Here is a 26,503-nt window from a genome sequence, read left to right on the forward strand (position 1 = left end):
TTTCAGGACTTAATCTGCCCTGCATTTGCTTCAGCTTTTGCTCTCTTCTTTAGCCTCCAGTCAGTTCAACAGCGGTCTTGTTTTTTAGTAATTGAAAAATCTAATTGTGCTCTAGTGCAGGATAAGTGTGTTAAGCACTCCGAGGCTGCACCTACCTCAGTCACAGCTCATTTCTTTAATGAGCGCTGCAATCACAGGGAGCTTTTTTCCACCTCATGCTGCTTCCAGTCTGGCCTTCTGAGGTTTCTGGCCCTGTTTGCCCCACTGACCAGTCTGCTCTCCGTCTGCACACATGAGTGCATTCCTCACTTCTACTGTACGGTTCATGCAAAGTGCACAGTCTCCTTTAACCCAAGGTAAATTACACAAACCTCAGAAAGTAAAGGTAGCTTTCATTTATTTGGGTACCAGTAATGTTCCTACCATTTTAAATACTAAATAATTTATAAATTAATCTGTAAATCAACAATAACACCGACAATACATTTATATATGTATACTGTCATTTTTTATGCACAATTACCAATGTTGTTCCTGTAATTCTTTTGATAATTTTAAATAAATATGAATATTTCACGTTCATTAAAGCCGAGCCGTCTAATTTGCATAAAAGTAGGGTAAAAGTAGCACACAGTCTGGTTCCTTTTGCATTTCTCTTTTGTTTATATGACATTTGTGCTATTGGGACTTCAAGTTTGACCAAATCATCTTGAAGAAGGAGCTGAAAGTAGCATAGACAAAAAAAATCAGCATTTCAAATAGAAAACAAAAGTTAAAATAACTCATTTAAAATTAATCCAAAATGTAAGCAAAGCAAACTTTCCACTGGTTATACACATAACATTTAAAATGTATTTAAATACTAATAACCACGAAATAATACCTTGATTGCTCTGACCAGGAAGCTTTTTTTCCTCCAACCCGTCTCATCACTCCAGCTCTTATTAGCCACAGACCCCCTCACTCCTCCACCATGCACCCCAGCACCAGTCTCCCTCTTCCTGCCTTCCCCTGAGCCGCAGGCCCCTTTATGTCCCAATCAGCTGGAGGTTCCATTAAGCCTCAGAAAGCAAAGCCAAGCCTCTGAAAAGCTCATGTCCCCCCATAGAGGCTGATTATAAAGGGACAGAGAGAAGGGAGGGAGGGGAGAGAAAGTGATTTTAAGAGCCTCTTTAAATCTGTCTCGTTAATGAGTTGTCCTCACCATAGCAACGTCTCTTTTTCGAGGGTTTTCTACTCCACATGCGTTCATGGATTAGGGTTAAAGACAAAAAAATAAGGAAAAATGTAGAGAAAGGGAAGCTACACACATTGTCTTTGCTTGTAAAACCACAGGGGAGCGAGCACTGGTGACCGTTAGAGTCTAATGTTGTTTGTTTATAGCAGAAGCTACATTCCTAGACTGTTGTTAACCTAAGAAAGCTATGCAGGATGACATTTGGACAGCAATTACATTTGTGTCAGTTGTGTATTTTCACCACAAGGTGGCGTTATCACACAGACAAGCAGAGGGACACATGCAGAGGATGAAACTGCAATACTCCTCAGTTACAAAGTTGAACATCTGTGAATCATCAATATAGAAATTACTTTTAAGATCAAATTTAAAAACATTGTGTTCAATTAAATCGATGGGATTACTGTGATTACTGTGATTACCAAATTACCGTTGGATTAATCGCTCATCAGACAGAACGCACCCATTTATCCACACCAGAAGGAGACACATGGGGTGTCACGTAGAATTTAATTTGGAATAATGGCGGTCTTAAATTTTGGGAGTATTTGATCAGGGAGCTGGTCTCCGTTTCCCTCGGGGCCCATTAGGAGGACGCACTCATTTCATCCAGGAGAGGTCGGCTCTCTCTATTAATGCCTCCATCCCTCAATTATTGCTCAGATGGGACAGAAGGGGGAGAGACGGAGGAGGAGGAGGAGGCAAAGGGGGGGTTAATAAAGACGGACAGGGGGAGTAGGAGAGAGGAAAGGAGGGGTTAAGTGGATTTGGGGTCCTGCTTTTTTTCCCAGACTAGTCTCAACCTAGGATTATCAATAAAGGACCCCAGGCTTAGCACATGCATGTGCACACACATACACACCTGTGTGTGTACATCACTGAGTGTGTTTGACGTGTCAGATGAAACCACCAATCAGAGTGTGTCGTTGGGCATGTGTGTGTTTTACAGATGATACTGATCCACGTCATCTTATGAGCACTAAGCCTGTACTGAGACATATTTAACCCTCTCAGTCTTTACCCAGGGATTACAACAGTCATTCTAATACTATGGCAGGACTCAATAACACAGTTTATGTACAGTACACATATTGTTTACCTAAACATAATAGTTTTGGCCTGAGCTCCAATGTTGACAGCAAGATTGTCCTGCTCAGTATGAATAAAATATCACATGATGATGATTGTAATACAATTCTTCATGCCAGTCTTGTAAATTATGGGTCATTAGACTCTTTTACCAGTGTCATCAAAACTATGCCTGTGCATGTTAGCAACTCCAGCCCTCCAAACAAGCTTTAAACGTTTAATTAAAACTCTTACCAGCATCAAAATCTGACTGTTGGAACGAGTGTGTGGGCACAACGTGTCTGGTTGTCAGAAAACTCAAATTCAGACACTAACGGCTGTTTCAGTACAAAAGGTGTTTCATTTTAAGAATGGCTGTGTGTCCATTTGTTGACAGGTTGTATTTACAATGATATCACAGAAGAGTAAAAAGGAATAGTTCTGTTTGAAAACAGAACAAATTCAGCAGTCAGTTGTTGCTTTAGGGCAGCGATCATCAACGCAGAATAATAGCTAAATTAATTCAGTGAATGTGAGGAGGAAAGAAAGGTTGTTTCCATGATCACAGTTTTTAGCCATCACTCCTCAGTGAACAGCCTCCTTGGCTGAAGTCTGAGTGCAAAGCATTCTTTTTCTGGTTATATATCTAGTTATCATTATGGATTTCCCATGTCTTCTGAGTCTGTTGACTCTGATAGTAAAAAAGTGAAAATATCAAACAATGGCTAACTAGACATAAGTACATTGTATTTTCTTTAATGGAAAGTCTGGCACCCAAAGTGTCTGCTTAGAAAAGGTCTGGCCCTTGGACAAATTAAGAGGTTTTTGTGATTACCACTCAGTGTCCGTTCCTTATAAAAGCAATGTGGAACTTGCAGAACATCACGTAACAAACCAACTAACTAACAGAGAAAAGATACAGATTGGATCGATGTGATGGGCCTGGTGTGCAGAGCCAAGTCCAGTCATGCAGTGTTAATGAATTGGTTAATTACAGTAATCAATGCCAGCCACCAGAACTGGCATCCGACTTCACATCCAACCTCCTGATTGTGTTCCCGCCTCCAGGCTGATTGTCTTCCTCAGTTCCTAAATTTGTGGTCATTGGTCAATTGGTTACATGTCCAATTGTTGATTGGCTAGTTAGGCATTGGGGCCCTCCCCTCCCCAGATGACCTACTGTCGTTGCTGATGAGAAGTGAGCTGCAATGTGGGAAGTGGGTCAAATAAGTATAGTGTCAATTTTTTGCTGCAGCGGCAGAGGAACTGTAGATAAACACACATTGTAGATGATATGGCTTTAACCCACTTCCCATTGGTACCCATGCATCTTGCCGGTACACATACACACAAACACACACACACACTCACTCACTCTCAGCTTCCCTCCCTGATGAAGCAGGGTAGCCCCAGGTGGCTTGTTGCTTTGTGCCCTTGAGCTACTGGAGGCACTTAACCTAAATTAGCTCTTAGTCTGTCTGTGTGCCTCTGTGTCCAAATCAGACAAGACCCTCTCGTCAGCAGCACTGAGCAGGAGGGTCATGGTAACAGCAGAAGCAACACACTGCTGAATACCAAACCTCTTGTATAAAAAATATAGAATATTAACTCTAATTTCAGTTTTTTTCCCCCCATGCAATGTTTCGCAGATGATTGAAAATTAAACGTACGCTGCTGTTGTCTTGCTAAATCACTCTTGATTGGAGTGTCGGCTAAATGCCTCCAGAGTGAAGCGTGCAGAGAAATATTGAAGGCAATTCATCATACACTTAAAGTGAATGAAGTAATATTCCAGCTGCTGCCTATTGATTACTATCCCAGGTTGGACATCATTCATGGCACGTTTTTAATTAAGCCAGTTGTTGTGAAGTTTATGTTGCAGAAACACACACTCAAAGTGAACACAGGACAACTACAAGTGTATCGCATCTGTGTGTTTGTGTCAGATTTATGGCATTTTGTGTGTGAAGTTAATTATAAAATTGGATTAATGATACATGCACACACATTTATGCACACACAAGCCCTTAGGAGAGAAGTGCAGACAACCCTGGTGTTGAAATGTAGGTCAGGAAACGAGCGTGGCAGCCAGCATAATGCTGTGTGCAAGCGGCCCTGTGTGGATGTGGATGTGCATGCGTACATATTAAATTTTGTGTGGTTACATGCTTGCATGCATGTTGACTATAGGCACACATATTGTCTTATAACCTATATGTGCAAAACCATGTGTGTCGACAGCAGAAACAAAGGCACAAAAAGGATACAGGGATGCAATATAGTTATCTAGGCCTTTTTCAAGGTCTATAGTGTTATATGTGACTAAGTCTGTTGTCTAAATGCAGTAGGTTGTAGAAACCGCTGCAGGCACACATTCACACATGCACAATAATATGTATGCCCATACATACAAAACATGCACAATGATGTCAGCGTGCTGTAAGCCAGTACTTTGTGGTTATTGATGTGGCGGGTCCTCCGAGGGTCCACTGGAGAGTGAGAAGGGCCAGGAGTCAATATGAGTGGAGACAGTGTGGCTGGATGGTAATGGCTCTTAATGTAGTCTGAGGGCTGCCAGGGGTCCGTCTTTATGTTACACTACCATCAACTGGACGGAGCTTTCCACTGGGAAATTATTTTTCTAATAGCATGTCAGACATGTGTTACACACCTGCACGGTCAGGATTTGGAAAAGGAATAACTTCGTTGAATAAATGAATTGAATGGACTGAAATATTTTGTGATGTTTAAACCAAGGTCAATTCTGAATGACTTACCTGTTTGCTGTCCAGCTGCAATGCTGCACAAATGGTGTGCTCACATAAGGCTTGAAGGGAATTATTTGCACGGCACGATTACATACAAAGTGAGTGCAATGATGCGAGTCCACATGGGTTTACGACATTCACATTGCCCGACACAAAGATGCAGATCCATGAGACAAATTATGCGAATATGCAATATTTAAATTACACTGTGTCGCCAAAGTCTATCGGCATTGAGATTATCCTGCACAGCATGGCCCTGATCATTTAACATAGGTTAACTTATCATTGACAAAGCGTGAATACTTTTTATTAATTTGATTTGTTTATTGCAATTAAATCACAGCAGAATGTGTTAATTTTGGGTTCATGCTGCTATAGTGGCGGTAAAAACTAAACACAAGGGGCTGATGGTGATATAATTCACGTTTGTATATCTTGGACATGCGAACGTTTTGATCTGATGATGGTGTTATATGTGATGTCAGAAATCACCAAACTTATTCTTGTTGACGCTGAGGGGGGCAGCACCAAATTTCAAGCAATCCATGGAATCGCAGTAGAGATATTTCCCTTAAAAACTACAGAAGTCACCCTTATGGTACCACTAGAAAAACAAGCCATTAGGAAATATTCTCAGGGCACTGAATATCTGTACCAAATGTCATGGAAATCCATACAATGTGTGTTTCAATTTGCTATAAAATGTGTTGGGCATGAAGACATGCACTGAACGTTGTCCCGCCAACATACAAACTTTCCTACTTCGGTTTCATCTCATTGTCCGGCCAACTTCAGGGGGGGTGGCGGACCAATGGGATTAGATTGCATTAGATTTAAAACCATGTTGCCCTGGGGAAATGGACGGTTAGCTACAAATCCTTCCTGACGGGGACATAAAACGCCTCAAGTTAGCAACAAAACTGCCACCCTCTCTGAAGGCACCAAAAGCTCGGGGCGTACAAATCAGCCTGCTCGTAAACTCACAGCGTTTTAACGCCCTGCTCAACAGGCGTGTACATTTAAAGAGTGACCTGCCTTTTATTGTGCTGATGCTGACATTGTCTTACAAAAGTTTGCTTGTTAACTGAATGTATAGAAAGGAGGTATTTAACGGTTGCATGCCTCCCTGTCAGTTTGGGTTCTTCCAGCTGTTATAGCAATTACTTTATTTTTGTTTTCTTAGCCAGTTCTTGTGTCGCTGCCATGCTGGGACGCAAAAATGTCATGTCAGCAATGTTTTTCTATATAAACTAGACTCTAATGCAGGCTCGTCTGTCCACATGCTCAAACAGAGGGGCATATCTGCTCTATCTCTTCTCTCTGTGTGCCTTTCTCTTTTATCCTGGCTTGAATTTCAAAGGGGGTCGGTCAGGTCAGACGCCAGGGGAGGGAAAATTAGGCATGACCGCCAAGCCTGCTGGGCCTTTGTGTATGTTTCTGTCTATAATAACTGTTTTTAGTGAGTCTTTACCTATGGATGTTTTGCATTCATGCTCCGTCTCTCTCGTCGCTTCATTTGTTTTCTTGCCCTCCACTCCTGACTTTTCTCTCCCAGCTGTCTTTATCTCCTCTGTCTCGTTTCCTTTGTCCCTCTAAACGCTGCCTTTTCTATCCTGCCTCGCATCGCTACTCAGCAAAATGGCTCCGCTGCCACCACATCAAAGAATCTTTCAACATTTTGTGAATGCAAACTTTGCTTCCCATCCCTTTCTTCTTGTCCTTTTTTTTTAAGGTCTTTGTGCAAAGTTTTGCTTTTGATACCATCTCTATTTTTTCTCTCCCCCACATTAGTATTGTGCTACCCTTTTTCAAAGACATTATTCCGATTCACACACATCAAGCTATGTGAAAGCTGCTACATGGTGTTTGAACAGAAAACACAAGTATACCATGTCCCACATCACGGCGAGGATATGCACATGTGAAACTGAAAAACACAAAGAGCAGAGTCCGATTATGTTAGCGGCGGTGTGTGCATGCTCGGGGCGTAGTGTGCAGGGTGTCACCCGGACTCGGAGGGTTTTCTCATGGATCACAAAGGAGGAGCAGCCTATAGAGGGAGGCCCCCACTGCCTTTCATTCAAGAAGAATAACCCAGCGTACACACAAGACACACTCACAAAATGCAGCGGTTGTCATTGCTGACTTGAATGCACCTCAAATCTAACTAATGATGTTGTAAGTAAAGTAAAACTTTGTTGTAAAATGTTCACACACACATTTAACTTAAATTAAAATACACTGTTTCCTATTTACTCAAGTGGCTGATGAATAATTGTGCCATGCTCAATCCCCGCAAAACATTTTCACTTAAATGAACGTTTTGAGCCACTTCAGGAGGTTGAAGTACATTTATCCTCTTCAGTGTGACCTTTTTAACCCCCGCCATGTTCTGAATGTAATGATGGAAATAAACTGATGATGGGACATGATTTTCTGATGAGGAAAATAGAGGGGTTTGCATGCTGTGTGTATGTGAGATTGTTTATGTGAATGTATAGGCTGTGTGTGTGTGTGTGTGTGTGTGTGTGTGTGTGTGTGTGTGTGTGTGTGTGTGTGTGTGTGTGTGTGTGTGTGTGTGTGTGTGTGTCTGTGTGTCTGTGTGTGTGTGTGTGTGTGTGTGTGTGTGTGTCTGTGTCTGTGTGTGTCTGTGTGTGTGTGTGTGTGTGTGTGTGACGGAATCCCAGCTGCTTCAATGGAGTAGGTCAGACGGAAACACCAGAAGAGTGGTGGGGGGTGTGGGGGGCTCCAGGAGGATTGTCATTAACTAGTAACCTCGGTCTACCGAGCAGACAGACAGGGAGACAGACAGGATGGCTGAGAGGGAGACAGCAAGAGCTGGGTGTCAGTTAAAGGTCATTCACCAAGTGCTGGAGCTTATTGAACATAACGTGTTTCTGTGTGCGATGCGCGGGAACTTTGCCCCATGCTAAGATCATCAGTGCCAGAAAAAACAGTCATCACAGCTTGTTTACTCAGCCAAGCCTCTCCGTCACCTTGGTTTCAGTGTGTGTGTGTGTGTGTGTGTGTGTTTGAGAGAGAGTGTGTTTATTCAGGAGTGAGTTTAAAGTTTAACTTCCTTTTTATGAGCGCTGTAGAGAGTCCTCTTATCCATGTTTACCTTTTCCTGACCCGTCTTCAGGGTTTATCACCAAAACACTAAAACTATATACTATACTAAACTAAATACATACTTATAATACTGTATTCATGTAATAGCTCTATAATGATTGTTAAACCAATATCAGAAGTTTCTTTGGACTGATAGCTATTGAAATAAGCCCCATTCAGACTGCCATTTCAAGACGCCATATTTATGCTTCTGTGACATTTCGCCTTCAATCTCAATGTCCCAGAGGCATAATGGGGGGGATCAAGTGATCCCGGCTCTGTCAAAGGACGTCAATATTATGCCTTTGCAGATTCAATATGCATCTCGAAGGCGAAATGACAACAGAGCTTGTTACGGCACTTTTTGCGAAAGGTAGATAGGTATGTCACGATACCAGAGATTTAAGCTGATACCAATACCAGTGAAATTCCACGATTCGACAGTTTTTTTGTACATTTTCGGTAAATTATTAGCACTCAAATGCAAAGTACTTCCATGTAAAACTCTTACTGTTGTCGCTGCTGCTGGACTTGTTGCCGTCTTTAATGTGTTTTTGTCCTACATACGCGTTCTTCTTCTTCTCTTGGCATTTTTCAGCATACTATAACAGTACAGTCTTCAGTAGTTTCCTGGAAACTGTGGTACTGGTTCATAATATTGGCATTGACTTAGCACTGATGCATTGATTCTCTTGAGATCCCTACATATAGTGAAAGCACAACAGTAAAGCAAATCTTGCATTTAAATATGGCGTATGATCATCAACCCCTGAACCTTCATCCTGCCATATTTCATCCCCCTGCACCCCACACTCTGCTGCTGATGGATAATTCATGCCTCGCTCTATATCTCAGAGAGCAAAGCGATCGGGTTCCCATTGACCCCTGTTGCTGCGCTTTCATTCACAGAGATGTAGGGATGAAAGAAAGGGGGAAGGGATTAGAGAGCGAATATGTTGCTCTACATGCTATAAATTATAGATTTTCATTCACAGAAAAGCGGAGATAGGTTGAGATGTAAGGGAACTCTGGTTTAGGGTTTTTATTTATTAAATTTTAAGGTACATTTCCTGTTTGAGCCACCGAAACGTGTAGCTAACAGGTTTGCAAATTTTAAGAGCCTTCCTTTCCTTTCCTTTTTTCACGTTGTTATTAATTTAAGGGCATTTACTTTAACAGAGAAGATGTTGGTTTTTTTTGTTGACTTAGCTTAAGTTCATGGATTCAAACCAGTGGCCTCCCAGTAACAAGCCTGCGTCTATTCAAATCCATTCACATGTTCACTTCTAGTGACTCTGTAACAACTCTGCTACGTTCCACAACGCTGCACACATACAGATGCAAAGTGTTTGTGCTCGCTCACGTGTGCAACAAATACTTTGGCCCCGTTTTCCACACCTCACATTTTCCCGCTTATCTCCACCTCGCAGGTTCCCTACAGACTAATGGGAAGGTGAGCAAGGAGGGGGCACGAACAAGAGAGTGCAAGAAAAGAAAAAGACGAGTAGGGGAAAGAGGGGAGAGTAAAATCAATAGAGGCTAGATTACATTAGCCATCATGAAAGCGCTCATGTCTAAAAGAAAGAGAAGAAGACGAAGGGGAAATAAAATTGGGGATGAAGAGAGAGGAGAGGGAGAGCTTAGACATTGGGGGATCAGGTAGAGTTGAGGGGTTTTAGGGGGTCGGATTAGCTCTCCCTTCTTAAGTCCAATTAGAAAAATAAAAGCTGAGACCTGTCAGATAAAGGGGGAGGTTTGTCTGTGTGTGTGTGTGTGTGTGTGTGTGTGTGTAGACTCAGGTTCAGGCACTTTGGGAATTTGAACGGATGTTTGATAGACTACAATATTGAACCAGAGAGGGAGGTGTGTGTGTGTGTTTTGGGGATTGATTGAATTATAGAGCTATGGCTGCAGGGAATTGGAGTAAAATTCAGCAGTCTGGGTGTAGAAAAACAAACAAAAACTAGTGTGTGTATGTGAGAGAGTTTGTGTAGCTGTACATGCCTCTGCCAGGTTGACGGGGAGCTCCAAATGAAGTGTGAAGACGAGCCCCTCATCAATCTCTCTCCTTTATTATCACTCTGTCTCGTTCACCCTTAAGTCTTAATAACGTCTCGTGCTCCAAGACTTGTTAATTATTCACATCGCCGCCAATTTCTCCTTTTTTTTTCTCCAAGGGTCGTAACCCTTTCCCGTGAACACGCTGCTGGTTGTTTAACAAGAACAGATCATCTTGCCACAGGGCCTTATACTAATGAACACGGGTATAGATTTTGTGTTTGAATGCTAACAATTGCCTGGTAGTGTCATCAGTTTTATCAGCAATTTGAATAATTAAATGGGGGGAAAACCTCACTGTTTGAGCCAGATGTAATTAGCTCACGGAATTGCTTCATCTTGTTAGAAATAAAGGATTGACACACAGATAATGTTGTGAATTTTCATTAATATTTTATATCGGCAGCGATAAGTTGATTAATGGAATAGTTCATTTAAGTCTTGGGATGGGCATCGAAACCAGGAATTACATGGAACCCAAGGATACATTATTAAAGATCCTAGTATTCATAAGCTTCAATGTTACTGGTTCGTTTATCCATACTTTTTAATGTTTTGTTATAATTTATTATCACGCTGCAGCCTCCCTTTATATCATTTTTCAAACAAAAATTAGCTCTTTTATGACAGTAATTTGCATATCTTTGTTTTTTTGGGGTGATAAAACAAGACTTTTGAAGATGTCACCTTGAAAATATCGCAACATTATTTCAACCAAATCAATAAATGACTAATTAAGAAGAAAATTGGAGGATTAACCCACAATGAAAATAATTGGTTACAGTCCTAAAATGTTTGCTAATACAATAAGGTTGAATAGAAGAAAAATAGAAGAGATATCTCCTCAGCTTAGGTTATCAGAATTTATTAACTGTATACCAAAGGGATAATATGAGAAGTCTTTAATCATGTTCTTAATAATCCCTGATGTTTGTCGGCTTAAATAAGACTCTTCCTCTGAGGTCCAAGCTTCATTCACCGTGTCCTTCACGCTTCCTTCATATGTTGCTCAGAGTACGAACAGATGAAAGATTGATATTGTTTGGGCTTGGGGCTTCCATTCTTCACCGGGAATGAGCGGAAGGATGTTTGGACGTATGGCTGAATGCATGGATAGCTCTAATCCGAGAGGTGGCCTAGATTTGAAGCCCTCCTTCAGTGGATAGAGTTGTTGACCTGTCTGTCACAGTGTGTGCATATGTGTGTGTGCGTGCGCATGTGTGTGTGCGTGCATCCTGAGAACAATAGGCTCTTTAATGAGTGATGCTGCTTAGGCTCGCGTCTGCATAAATGATCCTAATACTGTACGCGTGCCAAACCGTGTGAGATACAAGCCAAGCAGAGGCTGCTGACAGAACGTGAGCGCTTGAGTTCGACACATGGAGAAAGACTTTGCTTAAACCCTTTCAGACTAACACGATGACCTGAGATTAACCTGTGTTTACTGTCAGCTTGATGGCTTCTGGATGTAGATCTTTCATTTTTGAACTATTCAGCTGTTTAGTCAAAAGAATGTCCAAAAACAGTGGAAAGAAATGCTCGTTAAAATTTCTCGAAGCCTTCATGTTGCTTTTTTTGTCTGACCAACAGTCCAAAAACCAAAGATATTCTATTTACAATGACAAACAACAGAAAATATTTACATTTGACAACCAGGAATCAGTAAAAGTTGGGTATTTTTGCTTGATAAATGACTTCAACAGTTATTGAAATTGTTTTGATTTATTGTTTTTGATAGATTTTTTCCCGATACACTAATGTTGCTTTTCCACTACATGTCATAGCATGACTACTCAACTCAACTTGCTCTTTTTTTGGGGTTTCCCTTCGTAAAAGTTGTGGATGGTACCTGGTACTATCTCACTTGAGGTAAAGCGCTCTGGATAAAAGCACTATATAAGTGCACCCCATTTCAAGCGAGCTGAGCTGATACCGGAAGGTGGAGTTAATACACTGCAGACCACTGATTGGGACTTCCTGCACAAAGCTGTCATATTTATATAGCCCAACTACCATCAACAGTTTGATGATGTTTTAAGAAATGACAGCCCTAATAACCGTGCCGTACAATAAAGGAAGTGCAGACGTTTGTCTGTTTTGCTGCCAATGACCAGATTCAGCAAATGTTGTGTTGAAGATGATGTCAAAGAAGTTTCACACTGTGTCACTGTGGCAATCATCTGAGAATCACGCCTACACTGTGGCGGATTTCCACTATCTGCACTACCTGGTATAATAGAAATAAGACCTGCAGTAAAAATGAGTCATTACTGATTCATAGTTTCAGCACTCTTTAAAATCTGACCCCTCTCATCGATGATTAAAAAAATAGCCAACACTGGTTTCTATAATTACTCTAGGATCGTTTTATATTTATAGTTTATATGTAGTTGTTATTGGAGGAAAATCATAACTTTTTAGAACATTTTATTGGTGACTTATAGCCCTAGCAACCATAAATGTCACCCTGAGACACACTTGAAAATTAACATAGATTGAAGGTTTGTTCCTTAGCTTTTAATAGGGTGACCTAAAAAACACTTCATGACACCTTCTATGTTGAAACATTTAGCCGACAGCTCTGTTTAGCTAAAATATACACAGAAGGTAATTCTCTGTGTCTGTGTGTAAGCTGATGATCAGTTAATAACCCATTACAGCAGTATTTTATGACAGGGTCACACACAGGTTAAACTCTCTGACATTTACAGAGACATATTACCAACATTTAGCGCTTCATAACTCAAGGGCAGCAGCAATCGCAGAATAGACACCGAAAAGACACTTAGCGGTGTACGGTAGATAACGCAGATGTTACCAAACATGAACAAATATACATGCAGACACAAATCCAAACTGTTGTGTGCAGCACTTCAGAGTCGGGCTGAAAGGTTCAGATGAGCAAGGTCGAGGGGGGAGGAGGGGGAGGGAGGCGAGGGGAAACCTTTCTACGCACAAATTCAAGGATCATTTGCAGCCCCATTCAAGCTCTTGTTGCAGCCCCCCCTCTCCCCTCTCCCCCTCCCCTCTTCAACCATTTGGGCTGAAAAGAAATACGCTGGCAGAGGGAGGGGCAGCCCTGCCCTCATGGGTGTGTACGTAGGTGCACGTTTGCATGTATTTGAATGAGTGGGTGCCTGTTCGTGTGTGCGTGTGGTAGATTGTGAGCAGATTGGACAATGGGAGGATTGTATGTGATCTATATTCATGTGGCACAGATTCAGTAGCCATGTGCGCACACAGCAGGCTGGGAAGGATCAGACGGAGGAAGAGGGGTTGACAGAAAAAACATCCAGAGGGAAGAAAAAAGGAGATTTATGTAGAGAATTAAGCATAATTTATACACATAAGCTTAAGACAAGGAAATAATGTGTTCAGTCCTTTCAGTGATGCTGTGTTACAAATGATAAATAGTACAAATTGAGACCAAACTAGATAAATGTCAATGCTTTTAAAATTGTATTTAATGATGTTTCCACTTTGCATGCAAGTGTAAGCTGCATCCTCCTGAGAGTACCTTGTGAAAAGTCTATTTTTTTCAAGGATGTGCAAGGTTCTCCTGTCGGGGTGGCTGATAGTTTAATTAGATGCATAAATATTCCCAAGATTAGTCTGTCGTGCCGGTGAAAGCTGCAACACAGCGACGGCACACGCTGAGCAGAGCAGAGCAGAGCAGAAAGTCAGGGGAAAGAGGGAAAGTAAGAGTGAAATGAGAATTGACATTCACAAGCAAAATAGCACGAGTTTGCATGTTCGTTTTAATAAAGCGTGTTTAACTTTCAGCTATATCCCAAGTCCCGCAGAGCAAAGAAGAAAGAGAGTGTAGAAGGAGAAAGACGGCGCAAGAAAGAACGAATGATGATGAGAAATAAAGGGAGAGGCAGCCAGAACTCCTTGGTAACCAAAGCACAGAGGAACAGAGGGGCCGGTCCTACACCCCTCCCGCTGTGTGTGTGTGTGTGTGTCTCCGAGGACTGGACTGCCTGAGGGGGGAGTGGCGGACCGAGTGTGTGTTTAGAGAGAGAGATAGTGGCAGAGGGCTCATTGTCAGCATAGTAGACGCTCACACACACTCTTAGCCGAGCCGCCGTGTAGTGAGAATGTGAGCCAGCAGCAGCACTTCTTCGTCCCATCTTGTCTCTCTAATATTGAGATATTTTTTGTGCCTTTTTTCTGCCCACAAGGACAGTTTTTTTTAAGAGAGAGACACACACTCAACCGGAATAATGGTGTTTATTGGGACCTCGTTAAAATCTGTGATTAAATACTTCAAAAGGAAGGGTAAGATATGTTTACTTCTGCTATACATTGATCGATAATGTGTCATATGAGTAGTTTTGGACTTCATAGGGAAACTAGAGCAACATTAAATTTGATTTTTTAACTGTTTTGCATCATTTTGACAGGAATTATAATCACATGCAAGTGTTTGATTTTCCCATGTTTTTGTCACTCATCTAAATAAGCATTTTAAATCACTTCATTAAAGCTTTTCTGTATCAAAAGTGCACATGTACCAGCTTTAATTATTTGTATTTGATTTTAATACAAACTAATGATTTCCTGTGGACTCCGCTGTGCCCAGAGACAACCCTCTGTTGCACCCTGTTACCAGGTAACCACCGGGCCAAGACTTCACCGAGCCGCCGACTATTAGCACTAAATGACCCGACAGCGTTTGTAGAGGTGGCAGCTGGAAGCATTTATAATCACAGATTCTAAATAGCCCCTTTTTCTTCTTCTCGGAAGAATTTAGAAGTTTTAATACTGTTTATTTAGTGCAAAATGTTTCAGATAATCTGAGCTTGATATCAAAGAAAACAATACTAGGTCTGTGTGCCATGCAGTAGATTACTATTCGGAAGATTAGTTAACGCTCCAATGCTATTATTTTCTTAATGGCTGCACGTGAGGACGTTTAACAAAGACGTGTTTCATGCAGGGCAAGCTGCTTGTGCCGACTCTAATCTCAGGTGTATTTATAGCGTGTGTTACCTTCAAGGCTGACGTGATATTGTTAATCATTAGCTCAGCGTTTTTATGCTTCTAACATCTTATCTTGCCATCTTGCACATGCCTGCACTTTGCTCCCCAGCAGAGCACCTCCACTGCAGACCAGAGGAGAGTGAGCTTAATGCTGAGCAGTGCTCATATCTGCAGAATTTTTGTGGCATCAGGAGTGTACAAACTTTTCAGACACTGAAGGAGGAAAAAGTAGAATTGCAAATTGAAAAAAATAAACAATAAGCAAATGGGGCATCAAGTGTAACTTTGACATTTTACTTTTTACTGTAAATATGAAGTAAAAACTGATTTTACAGGACAACCAGTAAAGTGGCATGTTACCTAAAATAATAACGTGATTGATTTCAAAATTGAGCAACAGTTTTGTAATGACTTTATTGTTTTATCTCATAAATTGACCTGAACTAAGCCCGTGCTGACCCCTACGAAACAGAAAGATTCATTGTCAGTACTCAATTGACTGGTGGGTCATCTGGGACCCAGTTCAGGATTAACATAGATTATTGATCATAACCGCTAATAATTCTGGTGTTTGTGTGTCTGTGTGTTTGTGTGTGTGTGCATGCAGATGAGTTTTCCTGCGTGCATCCTCTGCATGGTTTACTCTGATGCACCTTGCAGCCTGTTTGAGTTTTCAGTTCCCTGTTTGCTCTCAGAGCCAGGATGTCAATGGACAGAGGGATTAGCAGACTTCTGAAAGACTTTCGCGCCACAGTCCAGTGTGTGTGGGACTGTGTGTGTGTGTGCGTTAAGGGGCTAGGGCGTATTGTGGCACTGAAAGGCCTGATGTGGAGACTGATGCAGAGGGACAATACAGGCTTTGTGTCTACGGTCCCCATGTCCTTGGTCTGCCTATAGCCCCAGTGAGGTCTATTCAAACCTCATAGTTAGAAAGAAGGGTGGGGGAGGGCTACCTGTGCTGAGTGTGTGTGAGAGAGCAAGAATATTAGCAAAGGATTATGTAAAACTGATGGCGAGATGATTAAAAAATGTGCTCTTATTCATACACAGCTGGGGCGTCACTGCCTTGCTCACAGGTGTGTTGTGACATTTATCTTAGAGTGGGCTGCAAAACCGACTCCTAGCAGCTTTTGTGTGTGTGTGTGTGTGTGTGTGTGTGTGTGTGTGTGTGTGTGTGTTCCATGCAACACTCCAGCCCTAACTTGTGGTCAGAGGATTTTTGCCTCGTGATGTATTTGATCAATTATTCTGACTAGTGCTGGCACGATGCATCACAGCCCGTGCAAGGACACACGGGTAGACACTCTATATACATATACACAAGTTTGCAACCATCACACACCCTTACATAATGTTGACATGCAACGAACCCTAGACGTTTGTGTGTTTTTTTACCCCCTCTGGCATGCGGTGGACTGACCTTTTCGCCTTCTGTTTGGGTCACATTTGCAAATACGCCGTAGTCGGGTGAAGCTGATCCTTGCATGTGGGAGTGAAGCTAGAGAGAACTATAGAGTAGATCAAAATAGGTTGTTGAATTACCAGAAAACATCCTAATATATATGGCACTGTGGAATCCAGGTTTGCTGTAGTAGTGCAGTGTCTGTACTCTTAGTTTATTTATTAACAAAAAAAAGTTTATCCTTTTAAACATTAACTATCTTGTCTTCGTTCTGTATTCAATTGGTTCTATGTTGAAATAAAGGTTTTTATTAAGTTTTTCACAGTGTCACAACTTTTTTTAGAGTCAGAGTTGTAGCAGCAAAATTTGGAAAAGAAAGTGAAGATTTCGACTGAAGAAAAAAAATCTATTTAAAAAGTGTTTGGTAACCAAGTAAGTGGGAACATGAATAAACACAATGACCCCTCTCCTTTACTTAAGAAGCAGTTAACTGCTGCTCGTTTCTCAATGAGCTGCAGAGACAGACGTTAAGGTGCCATTAGTCACCGGCAGCAGCAGGACTTGGCACACTGGACTGTCCCTTATAAATAAATCTGTAAAACTGTGCTTAACTTTGCTGTAAGGGATAGGAACATATAAGCAAGTTGGATTTGTCACAGAGGAGACTTTAAGACATTATCAGACATTTATTTGAATATCAAAGCAGCTACACACTGTCTCACACTTTCCCCAAAACGACCAGTTTGCAGTTATAGGCACCCCGCCCTGTGCTTCTACCTCGGAGGCCTTCTGTCCTCCCCCCGACAAACACACACACACACACACACACACACACACACACACACACACACACACACACTTTGCATCCTACTTTGGCTCATTAGCACCTGTGAAAGAGCACTCAAACAAAAACAGTCCACACAGTCAGCCAGCCCCTTTCACGACCCGTCCCCTTCCTCCTGGTTCCCTCAAACGTCTCCCTCAGTGCCAGTCAGATGGACACGGTGTGATGCTCTGGACAGGGACAAACAGATAGCAGTCTAAATGGAGATAGTCCTGCATCCACGATCACCAACATTGGCTTGGATACGCTCACTTGGTAAGCCTAACTTTTGGGAAGTGTGGTAGTTGATGTTGATATTTACACCTCAGTCGTTTTGCTGGCTCATTCATTTTGCTTCAACTTCTGGATGATCAGCTTTACAAAACACCACCAGAAGCAAGGGAAACATTTGGTGATGTCTGACTGAGAGATTTGCTCTAGAAAATGACAAAGAACAAGAGAAAAGGGGTTGTTTTGTGTGTTTTTGTCTTGTAAAGAAACTAGATGTACTAGTGCTGCTGGTTGCTAGTGCGTGCAGATGTTATAATATCTTATTGTTTCTCTGAGTAGAAGTAGCTTTTGTAAGTTTGAATTTCTGAGCTGGATTTAAAGTTTCCCTCCAACTTCCTCCCTCCTCCCCTTCGGACTTGTGTGGCCTACAGTGTGATGTCTCAGATATGTGTCATGTTGTTGGTGTGGAGACTGACACCTTGATGCAAAGCACCTCCATTTCCTTCCTCTTGCTTTTGCTGCCAGATATAAACAAATCCCTCCAGTAGCCCGTACTGTGTGTACAGGACATTTTGTAGTCCATATGTTACTGTTTTGCAAAGGTTTTGAAGTTAGTGAACAACAACAATCTTTTTGTTTGGCAATGAAACTATTCTTGATAAGATCTTCTTCTCACTAAACTGTGGTAATAATTGTCCAAAATGATGTGAAATTGTGTTTTAAGTTAAAAGAGTTTTCTTAAGGGGGGGCTTTCTGGTTTACCCTCCAAAGAAAAACTAAAAGGGGTAGAATTATTACTTGTGCAAGCTTTGTAAACATACAACAAGCAATACAATATATGACATCATATACAATATATGATCAAGGCAGATGTTCCGTATATTTTCCTGCTTTTTGGATCCTTGCCAATGAAATCCCCGAACATGACGTATTAAAACATCCTTCGGGAGTTCCTCTAGGGTCGATAATTGGAACTATAGCTCAAGATGAACTAAATGTTCCTCTCTGTTTTGTGTCTCTGCAGCGGTGTCCAACCTGGATGAGGAGAGCAAGTGGACGGTTCATTACACGGCCCCGTGGCACCAGCAGGAGAACGTCTTCCTGCCAGGCAGCAGGCCGCCCTGCGTAGAAGACCTCCACCGCCAGGCCAAAGTCAACCTCAAGACCGCCCTGCGAGGTAAAGATCCTTCACATTGGACCACTTCAGAGAGCATGACAGAACCAACAGACAAAATCAGGTTTAGCTGAGTCGTTTGGAATTACAATATATCAGGGTAAACTTATATTGACAGCCTTCCACACTTTTTGAATCCATTAGCCACTTTTCTACCCCCATGTCTAAGGCCACATGTGGTTAAAAAATAACAACCTCCAAGCAACAGTTACATGAGGAATCTTCATCGTATTTTGGCTGTTGATGGTTTCTTCAGTCAAAGATCAGAGATATCGGAAATTTGACCATATGGCCTAAGTTTTGCACATTCCAGTAAAATATTTAAGTCATTTATAATAGCCAGAAACTGCAAAAGCAGAAATTCTTGTTGTATTTTCACATTTTCGATGGTCCTTGAATGAATTATGCGTGTTAAACATGATTTAAACTTAAAAAAAGTGATATTTAATCAACATGACTCATTTAAAATACTTCCAGAAATAAGCAGTTTGCACTAACAAGATCCTAAGCTGATCTGGAAAGCCATGAATGATTCAGCTGAAACCAACAGTAAAATATATCACACTTTATTACAATATTTTTTTATGAATGGTTTGAAAAAGTGGCAGTTTCATGGCATAAAATCATTAATCCATTGATCTTTAAGAATCAAGACTTGACGGTATAGCTTTCAGTGCTAGTTTAAATAAAAAATGTTATCGAATCATGACCTTAAAATTGAGTGTTTGGCAATGGGTAAAATATCACATCTCCCAAAATGGACATTTTAAAAAGCACAATTTGACCTGATCAACCGTCTTGTCTTGTCCGACCAATGTCCAAAACTCAAATCAATTAAATTTACGATCTTATAAAACAGAAAAATCTTCACATTTGACAAACTTAAACAAGATTATTAATTTTTGCTTGAAAATTGACTGAATAGCAATTGAAAAATAAATTGATTACCAGACCTGTTGCAATGTTAATGTTCTGACATTTAATTAACTAATAAATCAAACTCATCTGATGTTTCTGTAGAATGATGGTTTAAATAAGTGATAATCATAGCTTTCTATAAAAATGTACATCCATATCAGCCAAATTAACATGAATATACACAGTGACACATCTCACTAGTGGGAATGTTGTAGACATCATCACATTAGTCATTGTGACATCAAGGAAGAGATCAGCTGTGTTTGTCTACAACATTGTAAAATTGTCCAAACCTTTAATTTGTGTTCAGTGCAAAGTTTAGCCAACAACACAACAGTGTGAGATCCTCGTCTTCCTGTTTGTCCAGGACAATTAAAGAAAAACAGACACAGCCTTGTTGTCAAACAAACACAGGGCGTCGAGTAACAGCAGAGTGACGACTTTTTAATATCCTCACAACATTCACAGAGCAGGAAACAGGAAAAGCTTAATTCGCTGAGCGTTCCTGGGAAAGTCCATTTCTCCCCGATAACAGAGACAGGTGTGAGAATAGTGTGTATATGGGTGTGTATGTGTGCGTACATGGGTGGATGTGTTACAGTAAAGACTTGTTGTTTACATGCGAGGCTGGCCTTGTGTGTCAGCAGATAAAAAAGGGCCTGATAAAGGGAGAAAGAGCGATAAATGGGGGCAAAGCTGGTTGTAACCTGATGCTTTCGGTGTGTAAAGCATTAGTCACCTGCTTAATCACAGACACACACACACACACACACACACACACACACACACACACACACAGTACAGGGTTTTTTCCCATTGTCTGACCCCTGGGCTGTTGCATATTACTTCCTGCATTATTGATGTAACTAGGTACACGAACACACAAACACCACCTGGGAGGCTGGATTATTTATTTGGGAGCCCCACCCCCCCTTCATCCTGTCACTGTCCTGTCATCATCACCACCCAGCCCCAGGGGTCCTAACTGAAAGACAACAGGTGTCCAATGGGAGCAACTGTGCTGTAAATTTGAGTCTTTCTGTGTGTTTAAGCTCTTTAGTTCCTCGTCCACTCCCAGGAAGTGGAGAATAGAGGTTAGATACCTCACTAGAGTCAAGCCTTAAGAGAGAGAGAGTTAGTGTTTTCTTCCTACATTTTTAACAACAATCTCTCCAATCTTACATTAATTAATATGTGTAATAGTGATGGTATTTTATAATTTAGAGGTTATATCGGGAGGTTAAACCAGGCGGCTGTCAGTCACATGTCACGAGATCCAGTGCCGTCAGCATGAGTCTGCAAAGCCAAATAATCAATTACTAATCAGATGACAACGTGCATCCACTCTTTGTTTCTTTCACACACTCACATGGGCTTCAGCTTCTGTTTAGCGATGAGACCTTTGCAGGCGGCTGGTGGGTTACAGAAAACGTGACAACTGGTCGAAATACATCAGGGCCCTTACGTAAAAACCAGGGACAGACAGCAGGTCGTTTACTATGTCTATTTATGTAGGTTTATTCAATATGAATCTATCACCTGAATTAGCTCCCTCAGCTTTACGGTTCATGTAGTTGTCTACTATTAAATTGATAAAACAACCGTGTACAGCTGGTTTGGTTCACTCGTATCACTCTCATGGCATTATTTCGGCCACAGAGGACAGCTGTTTTCAGCTAAGAGCTCTAAAAAACTACCAGCTCAACAACAAACAGCAGACAGACACAAGTAGCGACGAGCTGGTGAACAGAGGGAAGCATGTTGTTAAGAACCAGACACTTTCTTCAGGAGTTCAGGGAGACCAAATAAGGCTCTAGGAGAGAGCAAACATACATTTGTACCTTCATACCTTGACTCCAAATAAATTTGATGTTGCTCTGGAACTTCTGGATGTGTTATCGAGCAACTGTTTACTCACAAGTTGGCCATGTCAACTTAGACGCAGCATGTTTCTGCTGCCCCCATGTGGCCAAAAAAACACAGTCATCGCATTCAATGAAAAGTTGCTTGAGAGCTACTAATATATGATGGCTTGAAGAGCAAAGAAGTCACAGCAAAGGTCATTGAGTCACCGATAAGTGATAGACACATAACTAGGATCAAGTGACATTTTAAAATATAATTATTACAGCTTACTTAGGCTCCAAACCTGTGTAGTTTTCCATATATTACATTAACAGCAACTACTGCTTGGGTCAGTTGTTATTTGCTAATATAAATACATTAAATACAGAAACACCCATATATACAGATATACATGTTATAATGTTATGTTTTACGCTCAATATCCTTCATTCTTTCCGCTTGTCTTCTCTCGTGTCACTTACAAGTCCCCTCCCTTCAGTTCTGCCTAGCAACAAGCGGCTCATCAAGGCTTTATTTATTTTATCAACCGTCGCCAATCATGCAATACCAATCACGGCAACTGCTCGGCTCCCCGTCATCGTCCTCATTATCATCACGCTCTCTACATCTCCCCTCTTCCACACCGCTACCACATCAGCTTTGTTGTTACAGTTGCTACCTTTGCCAACCCCATTAGGATCCATTAGCTGACAGTATTATACATGCACCAGCGTGTCCCTCTGCACAGACAGGCTGCAATTAACTATGGAGATAGATGGCACATTACAAAAGGGATCAAAAGCAGCAGCTCTGAGGTGCCAGGCGCTTAGTGATGTGCATGGGCTTTGGCACACGTGTGTCAGTCACCAAAAGGGATTTTGATTGTGCATCACACACTGAATAAATCCTAAAGATGCCAGATAAAAGACTGGGGAGGTTTTTACATTTGTATGGTTTAGGGATTATATGCAAAGAAAGACAAAAAGAAAAGACTTGCTTGATAGGCAACCAATGTAGCAGAAGGACATTTTTAGATTCATACATATTGAAGTTAAAGGCTACAGACATCAGCAAAATGCACAAAAAATACCTCTACTGTGTGTTTTAGCTGTACTACATGGGTATAATTAGCTATTACAAGACAAGACAAAGGATGCACTAGTAGATATTTGCAGAGGGAGGAAGAGATAGATGATGTGCTAAATGTCCCCTCAGAGAAAGACGGGGGGATGGAGGAGAGAAAGAGGGACAGTTCTGCCATCTGTGTGTGACAGACTGAAACTGATACCCCCTCCTCTGGTTACATACACACATTCATGGATAAACTCTCTTCTTATCACACACTGGCGTACACACATTCATCACAACCCCCGTCACAGCAGGTGGTGACGAGAGGAGGTGTGAGCAGCTCTTGGCAGTCCAACAGGGACCAACACACACACACACACACACACATAGACACAGTTGATAAGTGTTACACATCTACGTCTGCGTGTATGTCCTATAGATATTTCACACATTCATCCTACTATAGTGTTACTGAATGACTCATTTTGAATATTTTATGCACAAATTTAACTGTAAAATACGCACAATATATAATAATAATAATAATAATAATAATACATTTTATTTTTTAAAGCACTTTTCATAAAGAAATCTCGAAGTGCTACAGAAACCAGAAACAAAAAACAAAAGACTAAGAGAAAACTCGGACAAATTAAAATCAGCAGTAGATAAAAAAGACACGGGTAATAAAGTACATTATTAAGAGATTAAGGTGCAGAGACAATAATAAAAACATCTAGGGACAACCTAAAAAATACATATATCATTAGATCAGTAAGTCTTTATATTGTGTCTGAGCCCCAAGCAGTTTTTTGCTCCAGTCACGTTTTTCTCACTGTGGCCTCATTTTTCACTGCGATATACAAGTCACCTCTATGGAATCAGTACAATCATGGGTAGAAGTAGAGATGAGTCAAAATGTCATTTGTGCCCACAAGTGTTACCAATATTAGAAACTATTGGGGGCTCCGTATATATTGAACTACTTAAATTTTAAGACCTCTGCTAAGTACCAACCTTGTTCTCTTCTCTCAGCTCTGTGTAAACAGCAGTTTAGTCAAAGATTTGTGGAATTTTTTGTCACATGACAAATGTCAGCTGAATCATTCATGGCTTTCCAGATCAGCTGATGAACACAGAATTTAATCTTTTTTTACAGCATCTTGATCGTGAAATTGTTTATTTTTTGGCAGCATTTTAAATGAGACATGTTGATTAAATATCAATTTTTTTAAGCTTAAATCATGTTTAACACACACAATTTGTTCAATTACTATCGGAAATGTAAAAAAAAAAATTCAACAAGAATTTCTGCTCTTGCAGTTTCTTTCTTATGATAAATGAAGGAAAAGTGTGACCTGTTCAACTGTATCACATTCAACCAAAGCTCTGTTGAAAGGTAGTGTGATGCTTTACTATGAGTAAGTCTTCTTACACAGAGACTTAAAAGGAAAAGTGGAAATACTTCTTCTTTGACACAAAGATGCAAATCTTTGTTTCGTCTATATAACGTTTCTCTGTTTTTGTCCTGCAGAATGCGACAAGTTGAGGAAAGATGGTTTCCGGAGCTCTCAGTACTACTCTCAGGGTCCCACCTTTTCTGACCCCTTACAGTCTACCAGCAGCCTGCAGGATGAGGAGGAGGATGACAATGACAAGAAGGTACACAAATACTGCGCACAAACACACACACACACAACTGTCAAACACACACACATACACAAAACTGTCAACTCAGTCACTTTATTTTGATTACACAGATGTGTAATATATGCTTTGCAGCTGATCAAGCCCATAGAAATTCACCTCCAGTGATTTCAAAAGTGTCAGTCTGACATCTAGTGGTCAGAAATGAGAAAGCATGTTTCCCTCAGTGTACTTGAATAACTTCTGTCTCTCTTTCTGAATTACTTTCTACTTTGGAAATCACGCCATAGATCCAATAAATCACTTTTGTCTTTCTCTTCGGTTGACATAACAAGATTTATGAGAATTATACCTTTTAAAATCCATTAAAGTTAGGGATAGGCTTAGTGGTTACGGTTCGTGGTTAGAGTCATACCGAAACATTTTTTGAGTCATGTTAAAAATGTGATTTAGCCATTCGTTCTCCGGCCTGTCATAATATTTCAGACAGAGCCATGTGTATAAAGAGAATAAATACAGTTTTTTCCATTATATTTGTGTTTTCCTCTACACTTGGTGGGGCTGTTGTTTGTCTCATGTCAGGGTACTGTAATTTCAGAGCAGGGTTGGTAGACTAAGAGACGGAGAAAGAGAGGCAAAGATAAATAAGAGGGACAGATTCAATAATGACAAGAAAAATAAGGGACCAAAACTGTTATTTATTGCTCGTTTTACTGGCAGACCATTAGTGTGAAGTGAAGTGTAAATGGTTTGATGACAGATATGCCTCTCCTCTCCTCTCCTCTCCTCTCCTCTCCTCTCCTCTCCTCTCCTCTCCTCTCCTCTCCTCTCCTCTCCTCTCCTCTCCTCTCCTCTCCTCTCCTCTCCTCTCCTTTCCTCTCCTCTCCTCTCCTCTCCTCTCCTCTCCTCTCCTCTCCTCTCCTCTCCTCTCCTCTCCGCTCCTCTCCTCTCCTCTCTCCTGAGGGGTCCTGAGGGGGTCTTTCCCAGTCATTATCAGGATCTCCTTTGTCCCCCCCGAGCCCCTCTATGTCGGCCCGCTCGTTTCATGCCCGCCCCGACCTCTTGACCTTCATAACGCGCAGTTGTCTTTCTAAACCGTCGACTCCCATCTCTCATTATCCGCCTTTCTACTTTCCGCTGTTTGTCTCTCTTCTCTGTCACTTCCTGTTGTCCTGAGGCCAGTGAGCCTAACTATGCCTGACAGCTGCTCCAAAAGGAGAAACAAGGCTTCAGGTTGAGCCACGATGCAAAATAACACGCCATCAAACCATCGCTGAGATCCTATCTTTGCATCCTCCCCTTTTCCTGCCCCACACTGTTGCCTCCCCCAATTTATCCATTCATGTGGTTATAGTCGTCATTTCTCATCAGTCTAATGTTTGGGATCGTCAGGATGAACCGTTGTGGACATAGGAATGTTTGCTGGATCTATTTGGGAGATTCTGAACAACTTTCACACAGAATAACACTGAGGATTTTTTTTCCCATGATGGCAAAGGTCAACCTGTTGCAGATGCAGCCAGGCAAGCTGTGGGTAACGCAGTGAACGTGACAGCTAATGATTTTGACCTTGAAATTGACTCTGTAATCAGAACAATTTGGGGATTATTTGTGCTCACTGTCAGTGTAAACTCTTACATTTTTATGCAGTGTCTTCAAGGTTTGAAAAGTGCTTTTAACTGCTTGAATTTGCCTTTTAGAAAAGTGCACTGTGCTCTAAATCCCAATCCGTGTTTACTCTCGATTCAAAACAATGATTTCAAAAATCTCAAATTGACATCGACATCGACAGCAAACTAGAAGTAGCTGGTTTTCTGTTGACTAACAGCTCAATTTCAAGCCTGGGTGCTGCAGTAAAACGTTGTTTGTTGCTTCTCTGCAGTAAATTCTACTTCAGGATTGAGAACTGTTAGTCTGTGAACAACACAGTTTAATGCATGAGTGATTCTCTCTCTTTATCCTCGCTGTTGCTCTCTAGCTTTTATCCTGCCATCCTTAAAACGCTCTGTCACTTTACTCTGATAAATGTTTGTGTACGTGCGAGAGTGTGTTTATGTGTGTGAGTGTTTCCACTCGGGTTTGATTGATTGTGAAACATGTTTACAGCACCACAAGCCTCTAAAGGTCACAGCAATATAATATATTAAAGTCGGTTTGTGTGTGTCAA

General features: G+C 41.2%; 1 protein-coding gene across 3 annotated transcripts in view; it reads left to right on the forward strand.

Moving 5' to 3' along the window:
* nhsl1b (NHS-like 1b) overlaps positions 1–26,503 on the forward strand; it is a 127,727-nt gene that overhangs the window by 84,904 nt on the left and 16,320 nt on the right. For 2 of the 3 annotated variants that reach the window (XM_059356229.1, XM_059356230.1), the window contains exons 2-3: positions 18,709–18,861; positions 24,224–24,351. In XM_059356229.1, coding sequence (XP_059212212.1) covers positions 18,709–18,861; positions 24,224–24,351 — 281 coding nt within the window. Of the gene's footprint in view, positions 1–14,334; positions 14,524–18,708; positions 18,862–24,223; positions 24,352–26,503 lie in introns of those variants that run through there. The other variant, XM_059356231.1, reaches the window with a different exon arrangement.

The sequence above is a fragment of the Centropristis striata genome, chromosome 18, assembly GCF_030273125.1.
Source record: "Centropristis striata isolate RG_2023a ecotype Rhode Island chromosome 18, C.striata_1.0, whole genome shotgun sequence".
NCBI lineage: Eukaryota > Metazoa > Chordata > Actinopteri > Perciformes > Serranidae > Centropristis > Centropristis striata.